The sequence below is a fragment of the Aspergillus niger genome (assembly GCF_000002855.4).
Source record: "Aspergillus niger supercontig An09".
Classification (NCBI taxonomy): Eukaryota; Fungi; Ascomycota; class Eurotiomycetes; order Eurotiales; family Aspergillaceae; genus Aspergillus; species Aspergillus niger.
This window is the reverse complement of record NT_166525.1, coordinates 537,387-560,903: the sequence shown is the minus strand read 5'-3', so window position 1 is coordinate 560,903 and position 23,517 is coordinate 537,387. Positions and strand designations below refer to the sequence as shown.

Here is a 23,517-nt window from a genome sequence, read left to right as displayed (position 1 = left end):
ACTGACGAAAAAGTATGGGTGAGTTTGCCATGAGACATCTGCATGCAAGGATGGTCATGTTGTGTGAGATGACATGGATGAATAATGGTATAGACAAATGAGATGATGTTTGCGCGGTAAGTGCAAGTTAATGGCTTATGCACAAGCTACTCAGAATGAAAGAGATCAGCAAGTGTTCAGCCGTGGGGATTTGCAGATATGCATCCTCGACGTATGATGTGCTTGTGGGTCGAGGAATGTTGTAAGCTTGCAAGAGTATAGGCTGATCTCTGGATGGGTGTGCTTTGTATCTCAACCGTTCTGCTACTACACCCTAATTAGCGTACAAGACCATCAATAGGGTATTGATCTTTTGACGGTGAAAATGACCGGGGGACTAATAGCAAGTGTCGTGCTGTCCGAGTTAGCAAGGGAAATCCAGGTGCTCGCTTCAAGGAGGTATAGAACATTGTGTGACAGCTCTGCATCCGTCCTATTTGGGCACTATGATAATCCATCTCTGTGCATTGCTTCTGTCAAGGTTTTCTTCAAGATACTAACCGATATGAGTGATTTGAATTTTTGGCTATAGCGAGGCGGCTGCTTTGACATGAGATAGAGGAACCATTATTATTGCTCACCCAGCAGACAGTGATTTCTTCTGCTAATATATAGCCCTTGGCTATGGAATAATCATGTATGCCTCTTATGGTTCCAGCGGTGGTTGATGTAAGGGGTTTATGGAATAATGAGGTCGGTTACACAAGGTCACAGGAACATCCTACTCACACCCTGGATCGTCCTGTTTGAAAAACTTACCACTTGTAGATCGACTTTTGATGACTTCCCATGCCTCGTGTAGATGCAGTTATTCGACTCTGAAAATAGTTGGTGGAGATAACTTTTCTACGAGCAAGTCAATCTACCACTCTGCATTGTTCTCTCACTCCCTCTATTTGATATAACACTCCCCGTCGACATTTAAATGGCCTTGCACGACATATCTTCGGAGCCAAGATGCCGGAAGAAAACGTGGCAAGCATTCTTGTGGCAACAGGGATTTTTCTGGTCAGTTATGAAAGGCTGCTATTCTTCAGAAGATACTTCAGTGATTGAGAGAACTAAGACCGAGAGTGATCTATAGTACCTATCAATGGTTACTTATAATCTGTTCATTCATCCACTGAAAGAGGTCCCCGGCCCGCGAATGCTGGCCGCCAGCAGGATTCCCGTGACTTATGCCTCACTCAAGGGGATTCAAACACAGTGGCTCCATAACCTTCATCTCAAATATGGACCAGTCCTACGTGTTGCTCCGAATGAGCTGAGCTTTATCGACCCACAAGCCTGGAAAGACATATATAGCAGTTCTCCCACTGAGCCACAGAGTATGCGGAGAGGGTCGGACTTTTTCAGATATCTTGAGGATGATGACAATCGGCCCTCTATTCTTGCGGCCAATGAAATAGACCACCCAAGAATCCGTCGAGCATACGTACCGGCATTTTCACGGCGAGCCTTAGCCCGCCAGGAATCAATCCTTGCCAAGTATGGCGACGCTCTCGTTGAAAGGCTTTCTGGAATAGAAGGGCAAATCACAAATATACGCAACATGTTCCATTACACGCTTTTTGACATCGTTGGGCATTTGCAGTTTGGCGAGGAATTGGGCGTCTTGCGAACAGGAGCACATAAATCGTGGGTACACAGCCAGCACAGGCTGGTACGTGCCGCGACTTTATTATCAGCTCTCGCTGAATTCTCCTGGATTAACCTTTTATTCCGGTCGACCATACCCTGGATGTCGAAATGGCTCCGCAAGGCTTACTTCAAGCCTTCGAATGACCTCATAGACCGTCGGCTTCAATTGCAAAGCGACGAACCAGACCTTATCGGCCTTGCATTTCGCAACAGTCGCAGCTTGTCGTTGACTGAAAAAGACATCCGTGCCAACGCCCACATTATGATGACTGGAGGAGCAGAAACGACCACAGCGCTCATGACAGCCTTAACTGCATATCTCCTTCAGCACCCTGAGTGTCTTGCGCGTCTCAAAAATGACATTCGCACAGCATTTCACGATAAGAGCCAGGTATCTCTGGAATCTGTGTCGAATCTCGCGTACTTGGATGCCTGTATCAAGGAGGCTTTAAGGCTGTATCCCTCGGTCCCTGGAGCTTTACACCGTGCTACCCCTGCAGGCGGGGCGCGCATAGCCGGTCGATGGGTCTCAGGAAACACGCGGGTCTATATTCCAATTTTTGCAGCCACACATTCCCCCACCCACTTCTGGAGCCCTGACAAATTTATTCCTGATCGCTGGCTAGATGGTGCAGATGGCCCGTACCAGAAAGATAATAAAACGGCATTTCATCCATTTTCCACAGGTCCGCGGGGTTGTATTGGTCAAGAGTAAGTGAACCTAATACCTATTATGCATGAAATTGTCTAACTGATATGTAAAATAGCATGGCATATGCCATGACAAAAATAGTATTCTGCAAATTTGTAACGGAGTTTGACTGTGAACTTGCAGTTAATGAATCTAGCCCCTGGCTCGCAGGTCATCGTTCATGGACAACATGGGAAGTGCCACCACTCATGGTGCGTGTATCCAGGTGCAAGCCAGCAGAAAAGGTTAGCAGCTGATTGGGATATAATATTGGGATATGACGTTCGTGAAACATGGGACATGGAAAGAATGACGATGTAGTGATAACCTTGAGTATGGTCAGTTTGTCGTGTCATCTTTGTACTTGACTATCCTTCTCGTTGTGGCCACAGGTGCCCTAGATGCATCTCATATCAGCTTCGTACTCAGCACATCTCAAGAGAAAGGGAAAGAATGTTATCAATGGAAAAGAAGAAATGAATAATACATTAACTAGCTCATTCGAATCCGGGCCGGCTTGAATATGATATCCGTAAAGACCGTAACGGTATTTCTGGGTCCAACACCGTGGCCTATAATTACAGTCCCGCGGTGGCTGGTTGCCCGTGGTCCACGGCCCAACTGTCAGTTGGTCTTCGGCTTCACTGTATCTCTGGGATGCGCGGATGCGCCAAACCGAAGTTAGTTTAACTTATTTTGTGGTCTGGATTCAGCCTGTCCGCGGGTATGGCCTAAGTTACAATGTACATATGCCTTCGGGTGCCTTTCCGAGATACCCTCGGGATCATCCAGGCGTCGGGTTCTCGATTAGGAAGTGAAGGCATGGGCTGCTCGGGAAGAATGATTGACTTGGCAGATATGCAGTGAAGATCATCAAGCCCAATGCGGGCGAAATCCGTAGAGTTCTTCTGGTTCTCCGATCGTTCACCTAATTGAGTTAGCAGTAACTCAGTCTGCTGAGGCTCAGATTCTCATTCTTGTCATAGATTAGCGGGCGCGCATTTGCACGCACTCCGATATTCCTACTTGTAAGATGGTGTTCTAGACTGATTAGCCCAATATACTAGTCTTAAAACGCCGTGTGAACCATTGGCTCGTGAACTGGACTTCAGTCGGATCTTCGTCAGCTGCTAATAGTCGCTTTTCGGCACATTCTTAGTAAGGAAAGTCACGCAAGTTGCATTCCCAAGCATAACCGATGCATATCGGGACAATGATCATTGTAGCCTGGCATTCTACCAGACCGTGATCCGGTACCTGCAAGTTCGTGGCTTCATCGTCGCATAGTACAGCTGTTCTTTCTCATCGCCGGTATCACTAGGATCTTGGGGATGTAATTAATAGCTACAAAAAACATGCATCATGGTAATTATGATCATTATTACGCTTTACAGTCATACTAGGTCTACAAAGTAACTCCAAGTAATGCAGGGCATTCAATGTCCACAATGGGCCTGTTGGACCGTTTTCATTTTCTCGGTTCAAGGTTGCCGACTGATACCACTGTGTTCACGGCGGCTAATCGGCTCACGAACCCGAAGTCAAGCGAGTTACCGCAAAGTTGCATCCATCAGCCTTCCCGATAGGGCTCCGCTGCATCAAGCCAAGACTATAAGTAACTATCAATTAACTATTCCCAAAAAGGGCACTATTGTGAGAAGCAAGACGCTTCACAAAGCCCTGGATATGTTGCTGTCAATGATATATAGGTCATACAGTAGGGTCCATAGCCATATGGCGGATGATTACTATCTCTATTTGACATACACTCGTGAATTATCGTGAGCAGTAAGAACCAAGCACAACGAATACATGGCAACCTGCACAGAGAAATATTCTCCAACCCCGACCGAAGTCTTCCAAGACCATATCGCGTCAAATGAAAGTGACACCGCGACTCTCTCTTGGGATGACGATAATGATCCCGAAAACCCCTACAACTGGTCAGTGGGACGGAAATGGACCCTGACATGCCTCGCTGCTTTCACTACCTTCCTGGCGATGATGAACGGAACCATCATTACTGTGGCGCACTTCGAGATCTCAGAACACTTCCATGTCAACGAGGATGCATTTCCTAATTCTTACTGGCCGGTAACAACATGGGCTACCGGCGGTGCATGCTCAGCTTTATTCATTCTTCCCCTAGCAGAGGATTTCGGGACGAGGCCTATCTTCCTCACAACATATCTATTATTTATTTGCTTCCTGGTGCCTCAAGCCGTTGCTCATAACTTCGCAACATTAGTGGTCACCCGCTTTTTCGCCGGCGGCTGTGTCGCTATCCTGGCCAATACCGCCGCCGGTGTTGTCGGAAATCTATGGAGCACTGAGTGGTCCAGGTCCATCCCAGTCAGTCTATATATTCTCGGTTATATGAGCGGCAGCAGTACAGGCCCCGTGATTGGCGCCGCGATATTCCACTCTTTAGGCTGGAGGTGGATTAGCTATATGCAGCTCATTTGGTTCGGGGCTCTCTTTCCAATCTATTACTTCTTCCTTCATGAGTCGCGTGGCAGCGCGATTCTTGCACGACGAGCACGACGTAATCGCAAGAATGGCGACGAGACCAGCGGTTATGCAGGGAGCGGGGATGTTTCCTCTCGTTTGAACCTGCATAGTCTTGTAGTCAGCGCGACAAGACCGGTGATTTTATTTTCTACGGAGCCGGTTCTCTTCGTGTCGACCCTTTGGTCCGCTTTCACAGTGGGGACTCTTTTCCTCTTTACCCAGTCCGTTGAGCAGGTGTTCATGGGCCTATATAACTGGGACGTTTCACAAACCGGTTATGTTCAATGCGCCATCGTCATCGGAGAATGTCTAGGCTGGCTAGTGAACTTCCTTTCTCGGAAGCTCTATTTCGCGTCTGCTTCCAGAAATACCGAGGTGCCGGGAACTCCAATCCCAGAGGCGAGGCTATACATGGCTGTGGTGGGAGGGGTTCTCGGTCTCTCGGGCGGTATGTTCATCTATGCTTGGACTTCATATTCGAGTCTTCCATGGATTGCACCTACTGTTGGCTTGGCCTTGGTAGGTGCTGGCAGTGTTTGTGTCGTGACTGGAGTATCAGACTATGTGGTCGACTCTTACAGTCAGTTTTCAGGAAGTGCCATGGGTGCTGTTGCTGCGGGAGAGAATGTCTTCTCTGCTTTCTTGCCCCTCGCAACGATGAGCATGTACCGGGTGCTAGGATATCAGTGGGCTAGTACGCTACTTGCCTTTATTTGCTTGGTGTTGTCGCTTATACCTACATTAATGTTTGTCTGGGGGAAGGAGGTACGTGCACGGAGTGCTTTTATGAATGAGATGGCGAATGATGCAACGAAGAAACGGTCAGAGGTTGTTTAAGGTAGCTATTGGCAGAAACACGAACTAGCGATGGATGCAATAGCGAATTGGGCAACATTATTGCTTCAGACGGTGAAGGGCGTTCAGGCTGGACGGTTGGTAGCTACTACTGATCCTAGAATGAAGTAGTAGTTGCCCGAAATATATACTATTGATAGCATACTAGTAGTTTGAGGGGATTAATACGACATTGAACTCCATTGGGTAGCACCTTGCTAGGAGACTATGATGAGAATTATGCATATGCTATAACAAAGGACAGGAACCGACTTAAGATGCCGATTCATACCACACCCCCCAAAGAAAACCTGAGCGCAGAGAAAGGCGACTGTACGAGTAGATAATTTCCAGCGATAGTACCCGTACGGAAGGCGCCCCACCGTACCAGATCCACTCTCCACCTAAGAAAAAAGCAAAAAGAATGACCTACGCAGGACTCGAACCTGCAATCTCTTGATCCGTAGTCAAGCGCCTTACCATTGGGCCAGCAGGCCAGTTGATGTATAATCCCAAATTATTGCGCTACATGATGCAGACTAATATGAAATTCCAAAAAAGTAATTTCCCATGCCAACGCCATTCATCCATCCAATCTATCCAACAACTAAAGCAGACCCTACAAAGCCATACCACTTCTAGTAGTAACTTACCGCCGGCCACCCGTTCAACCGACTATACGCATCCAGCGGCGTAGTCCCATTTAATTGCTCATAAAAGACCCTCTCTCCACACGCTTCCTCCTTCTCTTCTTTCCCACTAGCAGTACTAGTAGTACTAACATCCTCAACACACCTCCCCTGCAACAGCGCGGCAACATTCTCACCCGCATCGCGCCCCTCATACCACGCACCATGCAAGAACCCGAAATACGCCGCACTGGTCGCTTCGCCTGCGAACCACAGCCGGCCCGTATTCGCCCGCAGATTCTGATGCATCTCAAGGGTCGTTCCCGCCGGCCAGTTGGAGTAGCTGCCGTAGACCCAGGGTTCATTCGTCCAGCGGGGGTAAGTAAACGCCGTAGGCTCAGGGATGTGTTTATCAGGGAACATCTCTCTTAGAACATTGAGGATCTGGTCCTTCGTTTGAGTCAAGGATTGGCGTTCAACGCGGTAGGCTTGTTCGTCGACCACGGTGGCGAAGAGGATGTTTGATTCAGGGAGGAAGTTCTCTGTGGAGAGGGATTGGAAGACAGGGTAGTAGCCTCTTGTTGTTGGGGAAGCGTATAGGAAAAATTGCGTGTCTGTGGGCCAAAAGGTCTCAGGGAATTGCATGAATATCTTGGTGTAGGTGCCCATGTTGAATTTCTCGATGGCGGTTTGTTTCCAGGAGGGCAAAGGTGGGTCGAAGGTTACGGCTTTGTTTTGGAGGACGCCCAGGGAGAAGGTGCAGATTGCGTAGGCCGCTCGGATGCAGGTGTTGCTGTTTTTGTTGTTGTCGTTGGTGGTGTGGATTGTTACGCCCCTTGGGGAGTATTCAATGCGAGTGACGCGGGTGTTTAGGCGTAGGCGGCCATCAGAGGGGTTGGGTAGGAAACCGAGGGCTTCGTTTTGAATGATGGTGCTGTAGCCGCGCGGGTCGAGGACGAGGTGGTTGGCTTTGCCGAATTGGTTGAAGGTTAGGTTCTCACCGGCGATGCCGAAGACCAAGGAGCTGGTTTCGGGCGTATGTGCGTCTTCCCAGTCTAGTTTTGGGATATGCGTTAGTCGAGGGTGGGCTATGGGATAGGGTTGGTGTTGACCCGATGGGTGTAAAAAGGGTTGGGTGTTCCCCCTCTTAATGGTAATTGTTCATACCCCAGCTCCACCATTCCACGGCTTGTGCCGCCATGTCATTCTTGCGTGGTCTCCAGCCGGCGAGGGCGAGCCCGGTGCGTGCGGTTTGGTCTTGTAGGTTCTGGGTCAGAATGCGGCCAGCATCGCGGGCGGCGATGTGGTAGGCTTGCGCGTATTCGTCGAGCAAATAGCGGTAGTCGGTGTAGCCGGTTTCGTTGTATGTTCGGATGGAGCTGTAGTTAGAGTAGGTGTTTTTGAGACGGTATTTTTTGGCTAGTGCCCAGACTGGATTCTCGATAGCTTCGGAGCCGAGTCCTTGGAGCTGTTGTTATGGTGAGGCGGATGTTCATTTGACGGGATGTATGCAGATTGTCATACCCAGTTGGCTCCTAGCTCAATCACGTATGGCTTGCCTTGTTTATCCTTGCCGAAATCCGTATGCCAGACACGGCCACCTAGGGTATCGCGATATTCGAGGATGATAAAGTCGTCGATAGATGCGTTGGACAAGGCTTGCTAGAGGTGTTGGTGAGCATTGCCGGTCGGGGTTTAGGGCAAAGGGGCCTGAGGGTCACCTACTGCAGCTGCAATACCGGCCATCCCTCCACCCCTGTTAACGTTAGACGCTAAGCTCTAACACGATATCAAGCATTAGTGGGAAGCTCCTACAAGATGGCCACCGTTGTTTCGGTGCACTTGTCATCGCTCAGCGGTGCCTGTGCAACATAAGCGGAGCAGGAGAACAGAAAGGTCGTCGCTAGGAAGGCGTATAAAGAAACGGTGATGGGTATCGTATGCATGGCAGGTGAGTGACGTCTACGAAAAGCGGAAGAGGATGGCAAGTGTAGTATGGTATATAGTATTCACTCAGTTCTGCATTAGACTGATTGCTTGCTATGCACTGGTAGTAGTAGTAAGTAAAACTGGCCGTAGTGAGAACGGCAGCTGCTACACCAGGGAGGATAGGGGGTCAAATTAAGCCTAGAAGACCTGGCATGGCGGGCTGGTCAGCCGGACAAGGGCCAGCTCAAATAGTCAGGCATGGACCCAAAGAGGGAAGCAAAAGCAAAAGCATCAAATCAATAGTGTGTCTGCACGGAAGGGCAAGGATGATCGGTGAAGGGCTGGAGGGGAGCGCCTTGTGATCGGGACAGGCATCTTGGCGCACGGCCAAGGCAGGAGGCGTACCACGTGAGGCGTTCCGCGACAAGCTTCTGGAAGGCGATTCGGAGACCCGCGCATCCATTCTTCAAGGGATGAAAGCCGCGCACTGGAATAAGCCGGTGGTTTGCACCAGACAGGAATGTCCAGGCGGGTGAGGCGGGCATCGCTCCTGATTGGCTGGCAATGTTTGATAAGGCAGCGATAAGGAGATAAGGCACCCCCACCTCGAAATGGGCCGGTGGGTGCCTGGGGCCGCCATTGCGGATAGATCCTGATCTGCCCTCTTGGTGTGACGCGCAAAGAGGATTGGGCGATGCTTGACTTGACCAGCCGCGGGTAGATTAAGCTTCCCCGCATGAGGTTGGACATACCCCTTTGATCCATAGCTTCCCTTAGCTCCATATTACCCCTCTCCCTGCGATTTAAGCTGCCAGTAACCTCATGTCGCACATCAAGTCCATCATCCGCCAAAATATCCCGTCAACAACTCCCTCGGACTGACTCTTGGCCATGGAAGAAATGAAAGTCGCCCGCGATGGGCCCGAGGATGATGTCCAACTGGCCGAAATGGGTCATAAACCCGAGCTGCAACGGAACTTTTCGACCTTGTGTGTACTACCTAATCCTAGATGACCCGGGGGAAGAAACCCTATTGACCCGAGATTAGGTCTATGCTTGGACTGGCCTTTGCGGTGCTTAATGTGCGTCTTCTGCTGTGCCAACGGGCCGATCACACGTGCTGATAATCTGCCGATTAGTCTTGGACGGCTCTATCCGCGAGCTTATCCCTCAGCTTACCCTCAGGGGGAAGTACTAGTGTCGTCTGGGGTGGGTATGCCAATGGAACTAGCTGCCTGTTTAGGTTTGCTAACCCCCAGTCACAGGTTTGGTCACGGCCGGATTCTGCAACCTCTGTATTGCAGTGTCGCTAGCTGAGTTCTTGTCCGCATATCCAACGTAAGATCCATCAGAATAGCTTGGTTTGCTAGTGGGTGAGTGACTGACGAGGATGTATCAGGGCGGGGGGCCAGTATCATTGGGTAGCCGGTATGTTTTCCCGCAGTAACTGCTCAGGTGCTATACTAATGTCCACTCACAGTTAGTACGTAGAATTATCCCAGCCTCGTTCGTATCCACTAACATGTCCCAGTATCCTGGCCAAAATGGGTGCCTATCCTATCCTGGGTAACCGGATGGATTAATGTGGCGGGATGGGTATGTCTCCGAAGAAATGGCTCGATTATCGCTGACCCGCCAGGTTGCCCTTGTCGCCACCAATGCGCTTCTTTCCTGCGAATTGATCGCTGGGATAGTGTCATCTGTGTACCCGGTAAGCCCCCAATACCTTACTACAATAATCTTTGATGTTGATGCAATGCTGCTAGGACTTTGTTTGGCAGCGCTGGCAAGAGTTCCTGATCTATGTGGGATACACATTGCTTGCATTTGTCATCAATGCGTTCATGAATTCAGTCCTGCCTATCATTTATCGTGGAGCATGTAAGTTACTGTGCGGCAGCCATCTCACTCCGATCGGGTCATTAATTGAGACAGTCACCTGGTCCATCGGTGGTTTTGTCCTTATCTGCATCACGGTGCTGGCTTGTGCATCCCCGGATTACAATTCTGCTTAGTATGTCTGCCTCTGTGTCTTGGCTACACACCATGCTGACCATGCATATAGCTTTGTATTCTGCGACTTTGTCAATCAAACTGGCTGTAAGTTGACTGGTGGAAACCTGTGGATATCGCAAGTCAAGCTAACAAGCGACAGGGCCCGATGGAGTGGCTTGGTTACTGGGGGTTAGCCACATCTCTTATACCGAAGTCTATCACGACGCTAACAGACGCAGCTGCTTCAAGGGGGACTTGGAGTTACCGCATTTGTAAGAATCCAGAATGCCAGTACTGATCCCAGTCTAACATGAATAGGACGCGGTGGCTCATATGATCGAAGGTATCTTCTCTAGTATGCAGCCTAAATAGTACATTACTAAACTCTCGAACAGAGATCCCCCAACCCTCAATCAAAGGACCCAAGATCATGGTCGTCTGCGTCGGCATTGGCACATTCACCGGGGCCGTCTTCCTTATTGTTCTGCTCTTCGTCGCGGGCAACATGGATGAGGTAGTCAATTCCAGCGCGGGCCCTCTCCTGGAAATTCTCATCCATGCTACCAACAACCGCGTGGGCGGCATCTGTCTGCTCATGTATATTCCACCCCCTCTATTCCATGGGACCAGCACTAACGATGCAATACAGGCTCCCCCTCGTGTGTCTTTTATTTGCAACCCTCAGCGTCATGACAACAAGTAGTCGAATGATCTTTGCATTCGCCAGGCATCTCACCCCCTCCCCCAAGTTCAGAAAGGCACGAAGACTAACATCAAACAGAGATGGCGGCCTCCCCGCCTCCAAGTTCTTCGCACGCGTGCACCCCAGACTCGGCCTTCCCTTGAACGCGCTAATGTTGACTGCCTTTGTGGTGATTATTTTCGGCTGCATTTACCTCGGATCGAGCAGGTACTGCGTTTCCCCCAGCATCATTCCACGTTAAAAAGATACACACATAACTAAGATAAATCAGTGCCTTCAACGCAATCATCTCCGCCTCCGTCGTCGCGCTGGATCTCTCCTACGCTATGCCGATCGCAGTCAATTGTCTGCGCGGACGGAGAACGCTCCCTGATCGCAAGTGGAAGGTTCCTAATGCTATTGGATGGGTGATTGATACTGTATGTCATGTGACCCATGAATTGGGACAATATGGAGGGGATAGGTGATGTGCTGACCGAGTATATCTAGATCTCGCTATCGTATATTGCACTTACGACGGTGCTGTTCCTATTCCCGCCTGATAGGCCGGTTACGGGGAGTAGTATGAGTAAGTCTACCCTTTCTACAGGAAGGTTGACTGGGAGAGGTTGTGTTCATTGCTGATATCCGCTGTTAGATTACTGCATTGTTGCTTTCGCCATTATCGTCATCGTTTCAGTGATACAGTGGGTGGTTGACGGGAGGAAGAATTTTACGGGGCCGAGGGTGGATTTATCTTGATTTATACCCCTGGTACAGGTGGCTATGGTGATGGACGATACCTGTTTGAAGACGCTCTAGATGTGATGTAGGATGGGGACATCTATAAAGTAATTCTAGTGACGTATACGTTCGAGTAGTGTGATGATAGATCAAATATCCTGAGGACACTGCAAACATTCATTGTCGAGAGTGAGTATTTGTTTCATGTATTCCGAGTTTGCGAAATTGTGGCGTTTGGGATCATAAATTGCTTCAGAATGTGGACTGAAGCACCTGCGTAGCTGAAATCAACATTAATGGCTAGAATCAGGCTGAGATACGAAGTGAAGAAATGCTGTGTCCTTTGTTGTTTGTTGGGGAGCTATCGGGAAACATTGTAAAGTGGTGCCATGTATGTGCGGGGTGGTCAGTCAGTATGAATCACCGCTACTCGGGGACATAGCCAACCGCTTATGGCGTGTTACTACCGTCCGAGAATCGGGCCGTAGGGAAGAGGGGTTAGCAAGTGTCCCAAGACCAAAAAGATGTGAGTCTGGTTCATATGGATCTGCAGCATGATTCGTGTGTATTCGTACCAAGAGGAAACAAACAAATGAAGCAACAATTCAACAGTGGCTCAAAACCTAACCAAGTCTATGTTTACGACTTCGGCATTGGTGGGGATATCCACCTTCCGTCCTGCAGCCATACTCCGGCACCACCGTATTTGCCTGCTTCCGCTCCCTTGAGGAAGGCAAACCGGAAGAAAAGGTCTTCCGGCTCAGAGTCATCTTCTTGCACAGTGACGTCCAGCTGGTCACTCTCGATGGTGGGTCGATGTTGCAGTTCCAGCCCTCTATGGCCATGACGATGCCATATAAACTCGCCCTGCTTGTCTTCGTCCAAATATCCACGCCAGCGCTCGACGTCGTTCACCAATACCGAGATACCATCTACGCCCATCTTGTCCATACGTTGTCGTTCCCAGAGGTTGAACGTGATGTTGCCATTCCCGTGATGAATCTCAGGAGACCCCGGACCAGGAAGGGAGACGGAGACTGAGGAATCGCTGACATTGGGGTAGGTCCCGCCCCACCATCCGTGCGAGCCTCCTGGGCCCGGGGCTTGCTCGCCCAAGGCGGCGGGTGTTTCAATGATCGACGCGAATCCCCACCGAGCGATGCCGTTGATGAAGAGACCCAGTAGCAATCCCTGGTAGATCAGAGAGGGCCGCGTAGGAAGGGCCGTTCCCGGCATGAGAAGGATGGCAAGAATGTAGTGATGGATCCTCAAGCGCAGACCGGGCAGGGGGAGTAAGATTAGCAGGATCAGACCCATAGTGCAATAGATCTTGAGGTAGCGAGGCATTAAGCCTCCCATACGGATTTGCCAGGCTTGGCTCAAGATAATGCAGACCACCGTAGGGATCACCAGGGCCAGTGCAACCTTGGCTCCAGGCTGCTTTTGAATATCATGAGGAGTCAGACGCTCTAGCGGTATCAGTCTGGCGAAAGTGTAATTATTCAGACCACCAATGAAGGCAGGCGGCAAGTAGAGGAACATTTTAGTCAGCTGGTACATTGGCTCGGAAAGCGGGGTCAGAAGTGGCCGTGCGCAATACTTATACAGGACGAAAGCCACAAATGACGCCGGCAAGAGTCGCGAGAACATCGTTGAGAAGAGATCGGCGAACTGAGAGATCGATGGCGGATCAGAGACCAGTCCCACCTGGCAAAACAACATGACGAACGTGCTGAAGAACAGAACAGGTGGGGAGACGCAGAAGAGCCAGAGAAGGCTTAGCGTGCCAATGGTAATGCCTAGCAATGGCCAGCGAGGATCTTGAGGGCAGGTTGCCTGTGATGAGGATAGCTCGACAAAGCTGAACGATTTGGGGAAGGTCGATGGGAATTCAACCGAGCGAATTCCATGTTGCTTTGACGCATGGAAGGAATGGGAGGCGCCATCCAGCTTCAATACACCGCAGCCACCAACCGCATTCGTGATCACGCCTGCATGGATGGCCGCCTGGCACACAAAACTATCTGCTCGATACACGGCAGGCTCATCGGATCCCGGTTGAGGACCTCCCACTACCAAGCCCTGGTAGCTGTAGGTCTGGTTGCCGATCGTATGCGGTTGGAGCAACTTCGCGTCGCGGCAGTTTGCAGGACACCGGAAGGCCATAGTCGACGCAGAGAACGGGCGACAGTCGTTTCCGTTGAGGCCACAGTCATTGCCAGGCTCCCATAGACTCGTGGAGCAAGCGAGTGTCTTCGGTCGTCCATAGCCCTCAATGTACCCGCCCTGTCGCGAATGCAGCAAGATAATGGTCCAGGGCAGAAACCAGACAAAATACAGCAGTGCCAGCAGCGCGATCTTGTGCTTGCGTTTGGGAAAGAAGCGTTCGAGGAACCGAACAGGCAATTCTTGATAGCGAGGGAACAACGGCTTCAATAGTAAGGATTGCGGAGGTTTCGGGCCCTTGACCCAGTCGGCTATCGCCCAGCCTGCTTTGCGTAGCGGTAATGGCACCCAACCCCAGCGGATGGACTTGGATGACTCCCGTAGCCAGACGGGTAAGTATGGGAGACCGGCCTCTTCATGCTGAGGGAGGTCGGAGGTATCATCATCGGGACGGTTTTCCGTTTCCCACAGTGGTGGGACATAAGGGCGAGAGCCGTCCTCAGGCCCTTCTCCAAGCATGCTGCAAGGACGTTGATGCGAGCAATTGGGAGATGGTGGTGAGGTATATCAGACCCCAAGAAGACCAAGGAACGAACGCAGCCAGCTGTGGGGACGAACGGTGGAGGGGCGCTAGGACTCGGGGGATTCTAGACCACGACCAGAGAGACCCTTCCAGCCCGTGGAAGGAGATCGGAGCGCTCAATGAGAGAGCACTGGGAAGGAGAGAAAGACCAACGAAAATCAGGTGATAATAAGAATAAGGAAAAGAATGAGGCGCGTCGGACTAGTTACATGGATACATATCCAGAGGAAGAGCAATAATGTGAGAGGCGACAGACACAGAGACAGTCGGTGACTAGTCGGGCTTCCGTGAGTTTCCGGTTCATCGCCTCCTTTGCGCCCGATGTGACGACACGTGATTATGCAGGGCATGTGATCTGCACATCACATGACTGAGAGCCTGAAAGCGGAATGCCTCACTCAAGAGTACTTAAGCAGGTTCCTTTCCCCAAAGAAACACTAGATTCTTAGCTTGGCAGTCTAAACTTGAGAGTGTAGCCTGAAACATTGAGTAATCGCGTATAAGCCCCGTCAATTTCTAGAAAAAACTGCAGTACAAGCTGAGATAGGAAGATACCGGCAAAAGAGAAGACGATATAGAAGAAGACGATATAGGCTTTGGGAGAGTAGTTCGAATGCTAGACTCTATTTGACCGGTGGCTTCTTGACCTGCATACACCACTCACATTGATTCCAGACCCCGAATGGGCTAAGTAAATGTTTTGTAGGACTATCCGACAGAGCTCTAACAACACCAGAAAAAGATGAAAGCACAATACTTAGGCAGGGCAGTTTTCCTCCGGTCCTAACACACTGCGACCGTCTTCAACCCGAAACGAGGCACCAAAACCTGTCGTAATGACATTTGATGTCTGCCTTGTATGCCGTCGCAAGGTTGTCCGAAAGAGGAAGTTTTGACGCGGGAAATATAGAGGGGCGGCGCGACCCGTTGATTTTCCTCGGCGGATCGGCCTTGAATGGGCAAGTATTGTTCTTCGTTCCCTTCCATTGTACTTCTTCTTTCTCCCCTCTGTTTCATCGCGCCCAGAGTCTTAGCATGCGAATACCTCGCAACAATGAATGATTTTGAAAGACTACGTCCAGTCGGTGAGTGAGATTTGCTTGAATTGAGAAGCCAAGGCCGACGGGGACTTGAATTGACAGCTGTCAGGGCCCCTGGAGAAATACTCCACCGCACGCCATTCACTCGGACTATATTTCAACGTCGCGGTGTCGGCAACCTACATCTTGCCAGACACCTTCACTCTGCCATTAAAAGACTATGTGTATAAGGCATGTGAAACATTGATCGGCCAGCATCCTATCCTGTCCGCCATCCCCGTCAATGAAGATACCGAAGATACCTGGTTCGTGCGCCTCCCGGAGATTGACCTGAGCCAGTCGGTGGCATTTCAGAGGCGCACCCGCGACTTCCCCAACGACGATGAACCGGATGTAGAATTGTGCGAATTGTTGCAAGTTCAACATAGCACGGGGTTTACGGCTCCTTTGCCGTTCTGGAGACTTTACATCCTAACGGATGAGGCGTATGACCGGCGCTTTACGGCAGTCTATGTGTTCCACCATGCGATTGGGGACGGAACATCAGGGAAGGCTTTTCACCAGACGTTCCTAGATGCATTACACGCTGCTTCATCCTTGACCCCAGGCGAGGTTAACCAAGTCATCCCGTCACCCAAATCACCGCTGCTGCCAAACCTGGAAGCCCTCCATCCATGTCCTACGACCATCCCTTTTCTTCTTAATGCTCTCTTTAGGGCAAAAGTATGGTCTCCTCGCGATTCCCGCCTCTGGACAGGCGCCAAAATATCTGCTCCGATTGAGACTAAGCTACGCCAAATTGTCATTCCGGCCGCTGTGTCTGCGGCGCTTAGAAAGAACTGTCGCCAAAACAATGCTACTGTCACCTCTGCTCTGCAAGCAGCAGTTGCCCGCGCCCTTTTCACCCACCTGCCAGAGAAGTATACCAGAGTTCAAATGAATGGCGCACTGTCATGTCGAAGGTGGCTAAAGGGAGGAGAGGTTACAGATCAGTCCATGGGCGTTTGGGTCATGGACTTTGGGGAAAGCTTTTATCGAAACCAGGTGAATCAATATCCTGACACCTTCCCATGGGGTCAAGCCAGGAAGTCCCGCACGACGATCGAACAGGCACTGGGTCGCGAAGGAAAGAACGCCGGCGTATGTTTGCTCAAATATATAGATAATTTTCAGGATCTCTTTGGGGGTAAGATCGGCAAAAACCGAAATGAAAGCTTTGAAGTGTCAAATGTGGGAATCTTGCAGCCCAAACAGGCAGAAGACCCGTCGCGGCCGCAGATTAAACGGGCGATGTTCTCCCAGACACCCAGTGCTTTAGGTGCAGCCCTGCACGTCTCGTCAATCACCGGTGGTGATGGCTGTTTGATTTTGGGAATCACATGGCAGACAGGCATTGCGGAGCCAGAGCTGGTCAATGCGGTCATTGACACCCTAATTCAGCAGCTACACAATGCTGCGCGGTGATTTAGCGCTGAGCCAATGTAGGCAGTCATCGCCCGACAATCTGCTTTGGTGGCCTCTTCCTACAGCTTCATCTCCTCACCTTGTCTCCGGAGATCCTAAACATCTTATTCGATTATGTGCATGATCATCTTCTGGCCTTCTCTATGTTCAATTTTATACCTCTAATACCTCTGGTTATATAGTCAATTGGATAATCTCTAATATATAAACTACGTGTCCTCCGTGATGACATCGGGCTCACCAACGAAAACTTCAAGGGGCTTCAGGCAGAAACCAGGGTAGAAAAAGCGAATTCTGAAAGGTGCATATGCCATCGACCTTCTTTTGAGCTACTAGTTACTACTGGTATACAGAGAGCGAGTTGTTGCAGTCATGTTTTTATGGTCCTTGCCCGTCAGGGATACTCTTCCCGGGCCCAGAAGAAGCCTCGCTTGCCAGTGAGCGCTCAACCCCCTAGGACGTCTATAGATAGAGACATATTAAGCATGATTGTACGGAAATAGAGCGATTACATTCAGGCTGCAAAAGCTGTAACTATCGAGAATTACCTATCATTTGCTGAGTGCAGGCAAATCTGGGAGAGAAATATGAGGCTCCTGAACCCGGATGTTGGAACAACAGCCAAAATTAGCCCCCAATCACCTCAGACAGACCAATGACTTTCGGCAATGTTATGAATACATTGTGAATTATCTTCTGACTTGCTAGGTTCTAGTAAGCAAACTGAAGACGAAGATATTGGCTTTCACGTAGAAGCTTCAGGGGTAGAGGCGATATTTATTTTGTAAGTTGCTTGTTGTCGCATTCAGACATAGATCCTCTTGAGCATGCGGGCCATCTCAGGAACCAGACAAAAAGCTTCGAGAACTAGGTACTGTGAACTATATCTTGCGACTAGTAGTATTGTGTAGATGCAATAGTAGTATTAATGAAAATAATAGTATTCTGAATCTGGTTAAATATGAATATTCAAATAAATTAGGTATAGAACACTATAAAAACCTCTGTGTATACGCTACACTGATGTAGGAAATCCTTCAGTTCAAACAAATGCGTGAATTTAGTTAACTCGTCGATCTTGGACGATTTTATATACTATATTACAGTATAGTATAGGAAATCCCCGACTATGAGTACTTCAATGGTTGGTCTATATTGATCTCTATATCTGTGGTTTACTGTAATAGCCGACAAACTAGGAGTACATTCTCGGCGGAAGTCGCACTTGCACAAAATCACGCGTGGTTCCCACCCATGATCAAAACTTATAAGACCAGCTGCACAATCTACTTTTTTGGCCATCTCGCGCCGTTTATATCCCACAGAACTCCTCGGGTCCACGAAAACTCCTACATCACGCTAATATGGAAGTTGTACAAAAAAATGAGGCTTTCAAAAAGATTGATGGGAAGATGAAATTTTCCTATGTCGAGGTTTTTGTCCGGCAAGACGGCATTCTGTATTCTGGAAAATGGACGGATCGATTCCAATCGCCGAAGACGCTGGAAGATCTAGACGAGGTCAAGCAGATCCAAACAGCGGATAGGGGCCCAGAGGTGAAAGCCAGTTGGTCAGCGGTCTACGTGAAAACCCCAAGTCTACTGGCGTATGTCAATGGAGATCTCGAAAAGCAAATCACTCGCGAAGTGGAAACATGCGAAATTCTTCTCAGGCATCCCCATCCGAACATCGCGACCTATTATGGCTATATGGAGACTAACGGCCGGGTCTCTGGGCTATGCTTCAAGCGATATACATCTACGCTACTTGAAGCGGTCAACCCTCAACGCCTTAACAAGGTCGCTTTCCTTTCAAGTGCTCGTGAGCTGGTAAAAGAAAATATGAAGAGGGGCCTAGAAGGGATTCTGTCTGCCATCAAGCATCTTCACTCGTTTGGACTTGTCCATAACGACATCAACCCGGCCAACATTATGCTTGATGAAGATGGTAGGCTTGTTCTCATCGATTTCGATAGTTGTCGGTTTATCGGAGAGTCGTTGAGACACACCGAAGCGAAAAGAACACACCAATGGCATGATCCTTCTGTCGATATCTCGGTGGAGAAGAATGACCTTGACGCGTTTAGAGATTTGAAAATTTGGCTGGCTGGATCGGTGGATGAAGTCTTTCTTTTCTAAATGAAACGCCTTTTAGTACAATCGTTCTCTACAGATATGCCTACGTAGTGCTGTTGACAAGCTTATGTTGAGATAATTAGACGAGTGTAAGCAGACGAATGTGAGCGATGAGTTCTGTAAGGTGTATCCGGCAATTATCATTTCAGACAAGGGAATAACAGAAATCGAAATCTATTCTAAGCCAGTAAAATTTGCCATCTATCCGACATAATCAATACCGTAGCAAACAACCAACCCAAACATAATTGATACAGGGAATCCAAAGAGTCAAAACGTCAAACTCCCGGTGCAACCTCATCCCCATGAGGGACGCTATTGACCAAGCTCAGGAAGCAATTCCATCCTATCCAAGTATTAGCTTTACCCAATATCCAAGATACATCCGTAGAAAAGAAGCAGAGAAATATACATACCAATATTAACCACATTAACCGTCAACACACGATACTGCAACGGCACCAAAGCAAGGTTCAGCGTCTGAACCGCTGGCCAGAGCATCCAATTGGCGCGCAGCGCATCCCAGTACGTCCTACTGAGCTTCTCCTGGGGGTTGACACCCTCCATGACAGACATACTGGTGAGGAAGACACCAATCATAGTAGGAGCGCAGACGAGCTGGTCAGCACCAACGCGCGCCGCAAGAGTCTTGGTTGGTGTTGATAGCTGGACGCGGTTCTGTAGGAATTGGAACCATTTTGTGGCGACCGGGCCGAAAACAGCTGTATATTATTTTTGCTTTTGTTTAGAGGGAATGAAGGGGGGTGAGGGATCGGGGGCTGGGCTTACCACCACCGTATAAAGCCATTCGGCCAGTTCGGGTTACATCATGATTGGGCAGGCCCTTCTTTTCGACGGCTTGTTGGGCGAGGCCGTCACCTACTGCGAAGAGGGTCTGATTATTTCCGTCTTAGCTTTACTGAAAGAATGAGATATGGGGGGGATTGAAGCTTACCGCTGTGGTGAGGCTCTGCGTCAAGAGAGGACGCTGGATAAGACATCTCTGGTACCTGTAGTTTACTATTGTTAGTCTGGGGGGTGGAGGTCGCAGCCGTGGTGATTGGGTAGGTATTGCTCAACTCACCACGCGAGCATGTTGAAGAGTGGTCAATTGGTCTTTCTTTTGTTTCTAATCAATGGATCAATGGGATGAAAATGAAGATGAGACGATGAAATTAGAAGTCTGTTTTGGTTCAATAGGGAGGAATGTCGGTCGCGTGGCGGATGCGCCCGATTAGGAAACCGGCCCGCTGTGATGTAATCCGACCACTGCAGGATTCCGGGCACTATTGGACTGGTTGGCTTGGTTCAGCAAAGTTTGTGAAAAGGAGGCAAATAGACACTTTTGCTGGCTTGTAATCCGTAGTAGCCTCCTTGTTTATACTGTCGCATTTTTGCCTTCCTTTGAGATGCTCAAAGTATTCTACAACTAGCGGGTTCTGGAGTACGTCATGTTTATGTTATCCTTTCGCTCTTCCGGCGTCTTACACACAATCGCACTCTATGTTGAGAGTAGAATCCGTATCATATGAGATCGATCTAAGCTTGAATGCAACTGACACACCGATGATGCGTCCTCTACACCGGCATTCGCTCATGCCTCTTGCCAACACAAAATTGTATGCCGTTCCTTGTACCAGCTAACATCAACCATCGGACCAGTCGAATTCTCCCGCTTTGGGTTTAGTGCCCGAATACATACTTTGTGCCTGAGGCCATGAGTTTGTACCTGAGGCACTAGGTGCCTCAAGGACTAGACGGATCTTCGAAGGTGGCGTCTAAGAACCCTGACATGAAGTCATCCACAAGGTCCTTAATACAATCATCTATAGAACCCTATTAACTATATCTATATCTATACTAAACACATTGGATGGTTTCTATCTACAAGGAATTCCCATTTTCTTCCCTTAAGGACTCTAAACACCTGGATTCGTGTCCCAAAGACGGAACTGCCATCTTCTATGTATGCGCGATGACTTACCGCCCGTAACTAGAATAGAAAAAAAATACATCATGTGGCTAGCAGAACTTGACTGAAAAGTCAATTAACTAGCTAGCTAGCTAGCTGGCATGGACTCCCAGCATGACCGACAACGAGTCGAAGCGGAGAATAAGATGATTCACACACCGAGCCCTCTTGAAACTGCCTTTTGAGGCGTCTGTGGCCTTCATGACACGCATGGCGTGGCTGCCGCGGTTCCATTTGATAATAGAAGTATTATTTCCCCCGAAGACATATCATAATGTCTATCTGGTGTACATAAGATCATGCGGAACACGTTGAACATGACAGGGCCCATCGGTGTAACATTGCCAACCAGCCAATCGGCGGACGGATAAATCCGTAAAAGTACGGGGTATCTATTTGCAAATCAAATGAGTCACGCGGCGAAGCCAAAAAGATCTGCTCAGGCATTGATTGATTCATCACCCAAGCATGCATCCCATCGCATAATTCCATTTTGTAAGCCGTCGTGGAAAAGTACCTTCACGTGAGCATGCACTAGTCCCAAACAGGCTGCTCGACGGAGAAAGGTCAGCGGTAGCCACCGAAAAATCTGGGTCGCCAACGGATATTGAGAGAGCTTGAGGTGCCTGGTTAGGAACGGGGAGACGAAAGTTACCGACCGGATGGTGCTGGAATTGCACATAATCCACCAAGGTCAAGGAATCGTTGATTCACTGTGGTGTGAGCAAGTGTGATGGCCCCGGTCCTCTCTACACATCGGCCCTGTCTCAGGGTTCATCTTGTATCTACACAATATCTATTATCTACACTCCCATGAATGGCTCTAGAATTTCCAGATCATGAGAGGGGAATAGGGCTGCACTAAACACTCGGGGACCCATATGTAATTCAGCGGCAATTTCGAACTCCACTTCTCTCCTTCAAAACCCTTGAACGCACCCAAGCTTTATTAGTATCCTGCCTCCCCACTAGCCTTCATATTCATCCTTTGGAAGGGAAGTTCCACTCCTCAGCTCTCTTTGATGGAGCCATTCCCTAACCCTTTTCGGTAAACCGGATGCGATTTTCCCGCCAGAAGTGAATGTCTTGAGTATAAGTCATTGCGATATTCCTGCAAGGAGACTACGAATCGTTTGGAATGTCCCGCCCTGATCTGACACCAAAGACGTTTACCGCGTGGTGATATTTTACATATAAATCCCTCAACCTGTCTTAATATTGGCTCTTGGACTATAAGCTTCGACTTCCCCGGGAATATCTAAGCACAGACAGGTTTCTCACGCCGCCGCCCATACTTTTGTCTGGGTGTCCTCGCGAACCCGCAAGCATGGTGGCTGTTGAGGATGAGGAGATGCCCTCGAGTAGGTTTTTCTACTTCATCTGTCTTCTAGAATCAGGCTTCTAACCATGGACTCAGCCCCTTGCAGTGATTGCTCTAATGTGTCCGTCGTGGACTGGGATGGCCCCAAAGATCCCCAGAATCCATTCAACTGGCCCACTTCCAGAAAATGGCTAATGACCATCACTGCTCTGATCACCACCTTCGTGGCCCTCATGAATGGCACTATCATTACAGTCGCCCATGAAGCAATTAACGATGAATTCAACGTCAGCGATGCCACTTTCCCCAACTCATACTGGCCCGTCGCCTCTTGGACGATGGGTGGCGTCTTCTTCTGTCTTCTTATTCTTCCCCTCATGGAAGACTTCGGTACCCGTATTACATTCCTTTTGACCAACTTCATCTTCTTAATATTTATTATACCACAAGCCGTTGCTCAGAATTTCGCCACTCTCATCATCGTTCGCTTCTTCGCTGGTGGCTGCGTGGCCGTGCTCGGCAACGGCTCAGCAAGCATCATCGGCAATCTCTTCGAGACAGAGATGGCCCGCACGAAACCTGTCGCTCTCTGGATCGTCGCCTATCTCGGTGGAAGTAGTGCGGGGCCACTAATCGGTGCACCTATCTTCGCACATCTGTCCTGGCGATGGCTCTCCTACCTGCAACTCATCTGGGTCGGCGCATTGCTGCTCGTGAATATCGTCATCTTGAAGGAAACCAGGGGATCTGTTATTCTGAAACGCCGAGCCCGGAAACTGCGAGATAAGGGCGAAAATGCCTACACGCAGCATGAACTCCAAGCCGAGCCGCTACGCCAGGTCCTACTCACCAGCATCCGCCGACCCTTCAAGCTGCTCTTCACCGAATACGTCGTGTTCTTCTCCACGCTCTGGTCGGCCTTCACCGTCGGCACACTATACCTGTTCACGCAATCCGTCGAGCAGGTCTTCGTGGGACTGTATAACTGGACGCCCGTGCAGGCAGGGTACGTCCAGGCGGCGGTGTTCATCGGCGAAGTGTGCGGGTGGTTCTTCTCGTTAATCTCTGCGAGATTGTACTTCAACTCTTCGAAGCGCAATAAGGAAATCCCCGGGACGCCCATTCCAGAGGCTAGACTATA

The 23,517-nt window shown here is 49.5% G+C and overlaps 11 protein-coding genes and 1 non-coding gene across 12 annotated transcripts; 7 read left to right on the top strand and 5 right to left on the bottom strand.

Annotated features, from left to right (window-relative positions):
* Positions 1 to 130: 130 nt before the first annotated feature.
* On the top strand, positions 131 to 789 carry An09g02600 (hypothetical protein; the record flags this gene model as incomplete). Its single annotated transcript, XM_059749672.1, has 3 exons — positions 131 to 211; positions 341 to 520; positions 733 to 789. 3 exons carry the CDS (start codon positions 131 to 133, stop codon positions 787 to 789), a joined length of 318 nt encoding a protein of 105 aa, XP_059601343.1.
* A 207-nt stretch (positions 790 to 996) lies between these two features.
* Positions 997 to 2,628, top strand: An09g02590 (uncharacterized protein; the record flags this gene model as incomplete). Its single annotated transcript, XM_059749671.1, has 3 exons — positions 997 to 1,047; positions 1,124 to 2,391; positions 2,448 to 2,628. The coding sequence occupies 3 exons, from the start codon at positions 997 to 999 to the stop codon at positions 2,626 to 2,628; spliced, it is 1,500 nt and encodes a 499-aa protein (XP_059601342.1).
* A 1,555-nt stretch (positions 2,629 to 4,183) lies between these two features.
* On the top strand, positions 4,184 to 5,719 carry An09g02580 (uncharacterized protein; the record flags this gene model as incomplete). The annotated part of the gene is made up of 1 exon (XM_059749670.1): positions 4,184 to 5,719. The coding sequence occupies one exon, from the start codon at positions 4,184 to 4,186 to the stop codon at positions 5,717 to 5,719; it is 1,536 nt and encodes a 511-aa protein (XP_059601341.1).
* Positions 5,720 to 6,141: 422 nt separating this feature from the next.
* tRNA-Arg (ACG) lies at positions 6,142 to 6,213 on the bottom strand. The gene has a single exon. It is a non-coding gene; the product is annotated as a tRNA-Arg (tRNA).
* A 141-nt stretch (positions 6,214 to 6,354) lies between these two features.
* An09g02560 (uncharacterized protein) lies at positions 6,355 to 8,291 on the bottom strand (the record flags this gene model as incomplete). The annotated part of the gene is made up of 5 exons (XM_059749669.1): positions 6,355 to 7,400; positions 7,513 to 7,813; positions 7,870 to 8,007; positions 8,071 to 8,101; positions 8,161 to 8,291. The coding sequence occupies 5 exons, from the start codon at positions 8,289 to 8,291 to the stop codon at positions 6,355 to 6,357; spliced, it is 1,647 nt and encodes a 548-aa protein (XP_059601340.1).
* Positions 8,292 to 9,174: 883 nt separating this feature from the next.
* An09g02550 (uncharacterized protein) lies at positions 9,175 to 11,713 on the top strand (the record flags this gene model as incomplete). Its single annotated transcript, XM_059749668.1, has 19 exons — positions 9,175 to 9,263; positions 9,323 to 9,356; positions 9,414 to 9,483; positions 9,540 to 9,612; positions 9,674 to 9,702; positions 9,806 to 9,870; positions 9,914 to 9,985; positions 10,041 to 10,155; positions 10,210 to 10,288; positions 10,340 to 10,374; positions 10,430 to 10,458; positions 10,509 to 10,541; positions 10,588 to 10,612; positions 10,665 to 10,866; positions 10,919 to 10,996; positions 11,051 to 11,179; positions 11,244 to 11,391; positions 11,462 to 11,540; positions 11,610 to 11,713. The coding sequence occupies 19 exons, from the start codon at positions 9,175 to 9,177 to the stop codon at positions 11,711 to 11,713; spliced, it is 1,488 nt and encodes a 495-aa protein (XP_059601339.1).
* Positions 11,714 to 12,334: 621 nt separating this feature from the next.
* Positions 12,335 to 14,380, bottom strand: An09g02540 (uncharacterized protein; the record flags this gene model as incomplete). Its single annotated transcript, XM_001393531.3, has 1 exon — positions 12,335 to 14,380. One exon carries the CDS (start codon positions 14,378 to 14,380, stop codon positions 12,335 to 12,337), a length of 2,046 nt encoding a protein of 681 aa, XP_001393568.1.
* A 1,118-nt stretch (positions 14,381 to 15,498) lies between these two features.
* Positions 15,499 to 16,948, top strand: An09g02530 (uncharacterized protein; the record flags this gene model as incomplete). The annotated part of the gene is made up of 3 exons (XM_059749667.1): positions 15,499 to 15,529; positions 15,594 to 16,624; positions 16,658 to 16,948. 3 exons carry the CDS (start codon positions 15,499 to 15,501, stop codon positions 16,946 to 16,948), a joined length of 1,353 nt encoding a protein of 450 aa, XP_059601338.1.
* Positions 16,949 to 18,312: 1,364 nt separating this feature from the next.
* On the top strand, positions 18,313 to 19,086 carry An09g02520 (uncharacterized protein; the record flags this gene model as incomplete). The annotated part of the gene is made up of 1 exon (XM_001393529.1): positions 18,313 to 19,086. One exon carries the CDS (start codon positions 18,313 to 18,315, stop codon positions 19,084 to 19,086), a length of 774 nt encoding a protein of 257 aa, XP_001393566.1.
* A 275-nt stretch (positions 19,087 to 19,361) lies between these two features.
* Positions 19,362 to 20,178, bottom strand: An09g02510 (uncharacterized protein; the record flags this gene model as incomplete). Its single annotated transcript, XM_001393528.1, has 5 exons — positions 19,362 to 19,429; positions 19,500 to 19,805; positions 19,873 to 19,978; positions 20,039 to 20,093; positions 20,168 to 20,178. 5 exons carry the CDS (start codon positions 20,176 to 20,178, stop codon positions 19,362 to 19,364), a joined length of 546 nt encoding a protein of 181 aa, XP_001393565.1.
* A 651-nt stretch (positions 20,179 to 20,829) lies between these two features.
* An09g02500 (uncharacterized protein) lies at positions 20,830 to 22,348 on the bottom strand (the record flags this gene model as incomplete). The annotated part of the gene is made up of 8 exons (XM_059749666.1): positions 20,830 to 20,919; positions 21,011 to 21,076; positions 21,175 to 21,245; positions 21,573 to 21,644; positions 21,715 to 21,800; positions 21,863 to 21,973; positions 22,096 to 22,203; positions 22,326 to 22,348. The coding sequence occupies 8 exons, from the start codon at positions 22,346 to 22,348 to the stop codon at positions 20,830 to 20,832; spliced, it is 627 nt and encodes a 208-aa protein (XP_059601337.1).
* Positions 22,349 to 22,382: 34 nt separating this feature from the next.
* Positions 22,383 to 23,517, top strand: An09g02490 (uncharacterized protein; the record flags this gene model as incomplete). Its single annotated transcript, XM_001393526.3, has 2 exons — positions 22,383 to 22,416; positions 22,473 to 23,517. Coding segments are annotated over 2 exons (1,079 nt in total), but the record flags the coding sequence as incomplete, so codon positions are not given.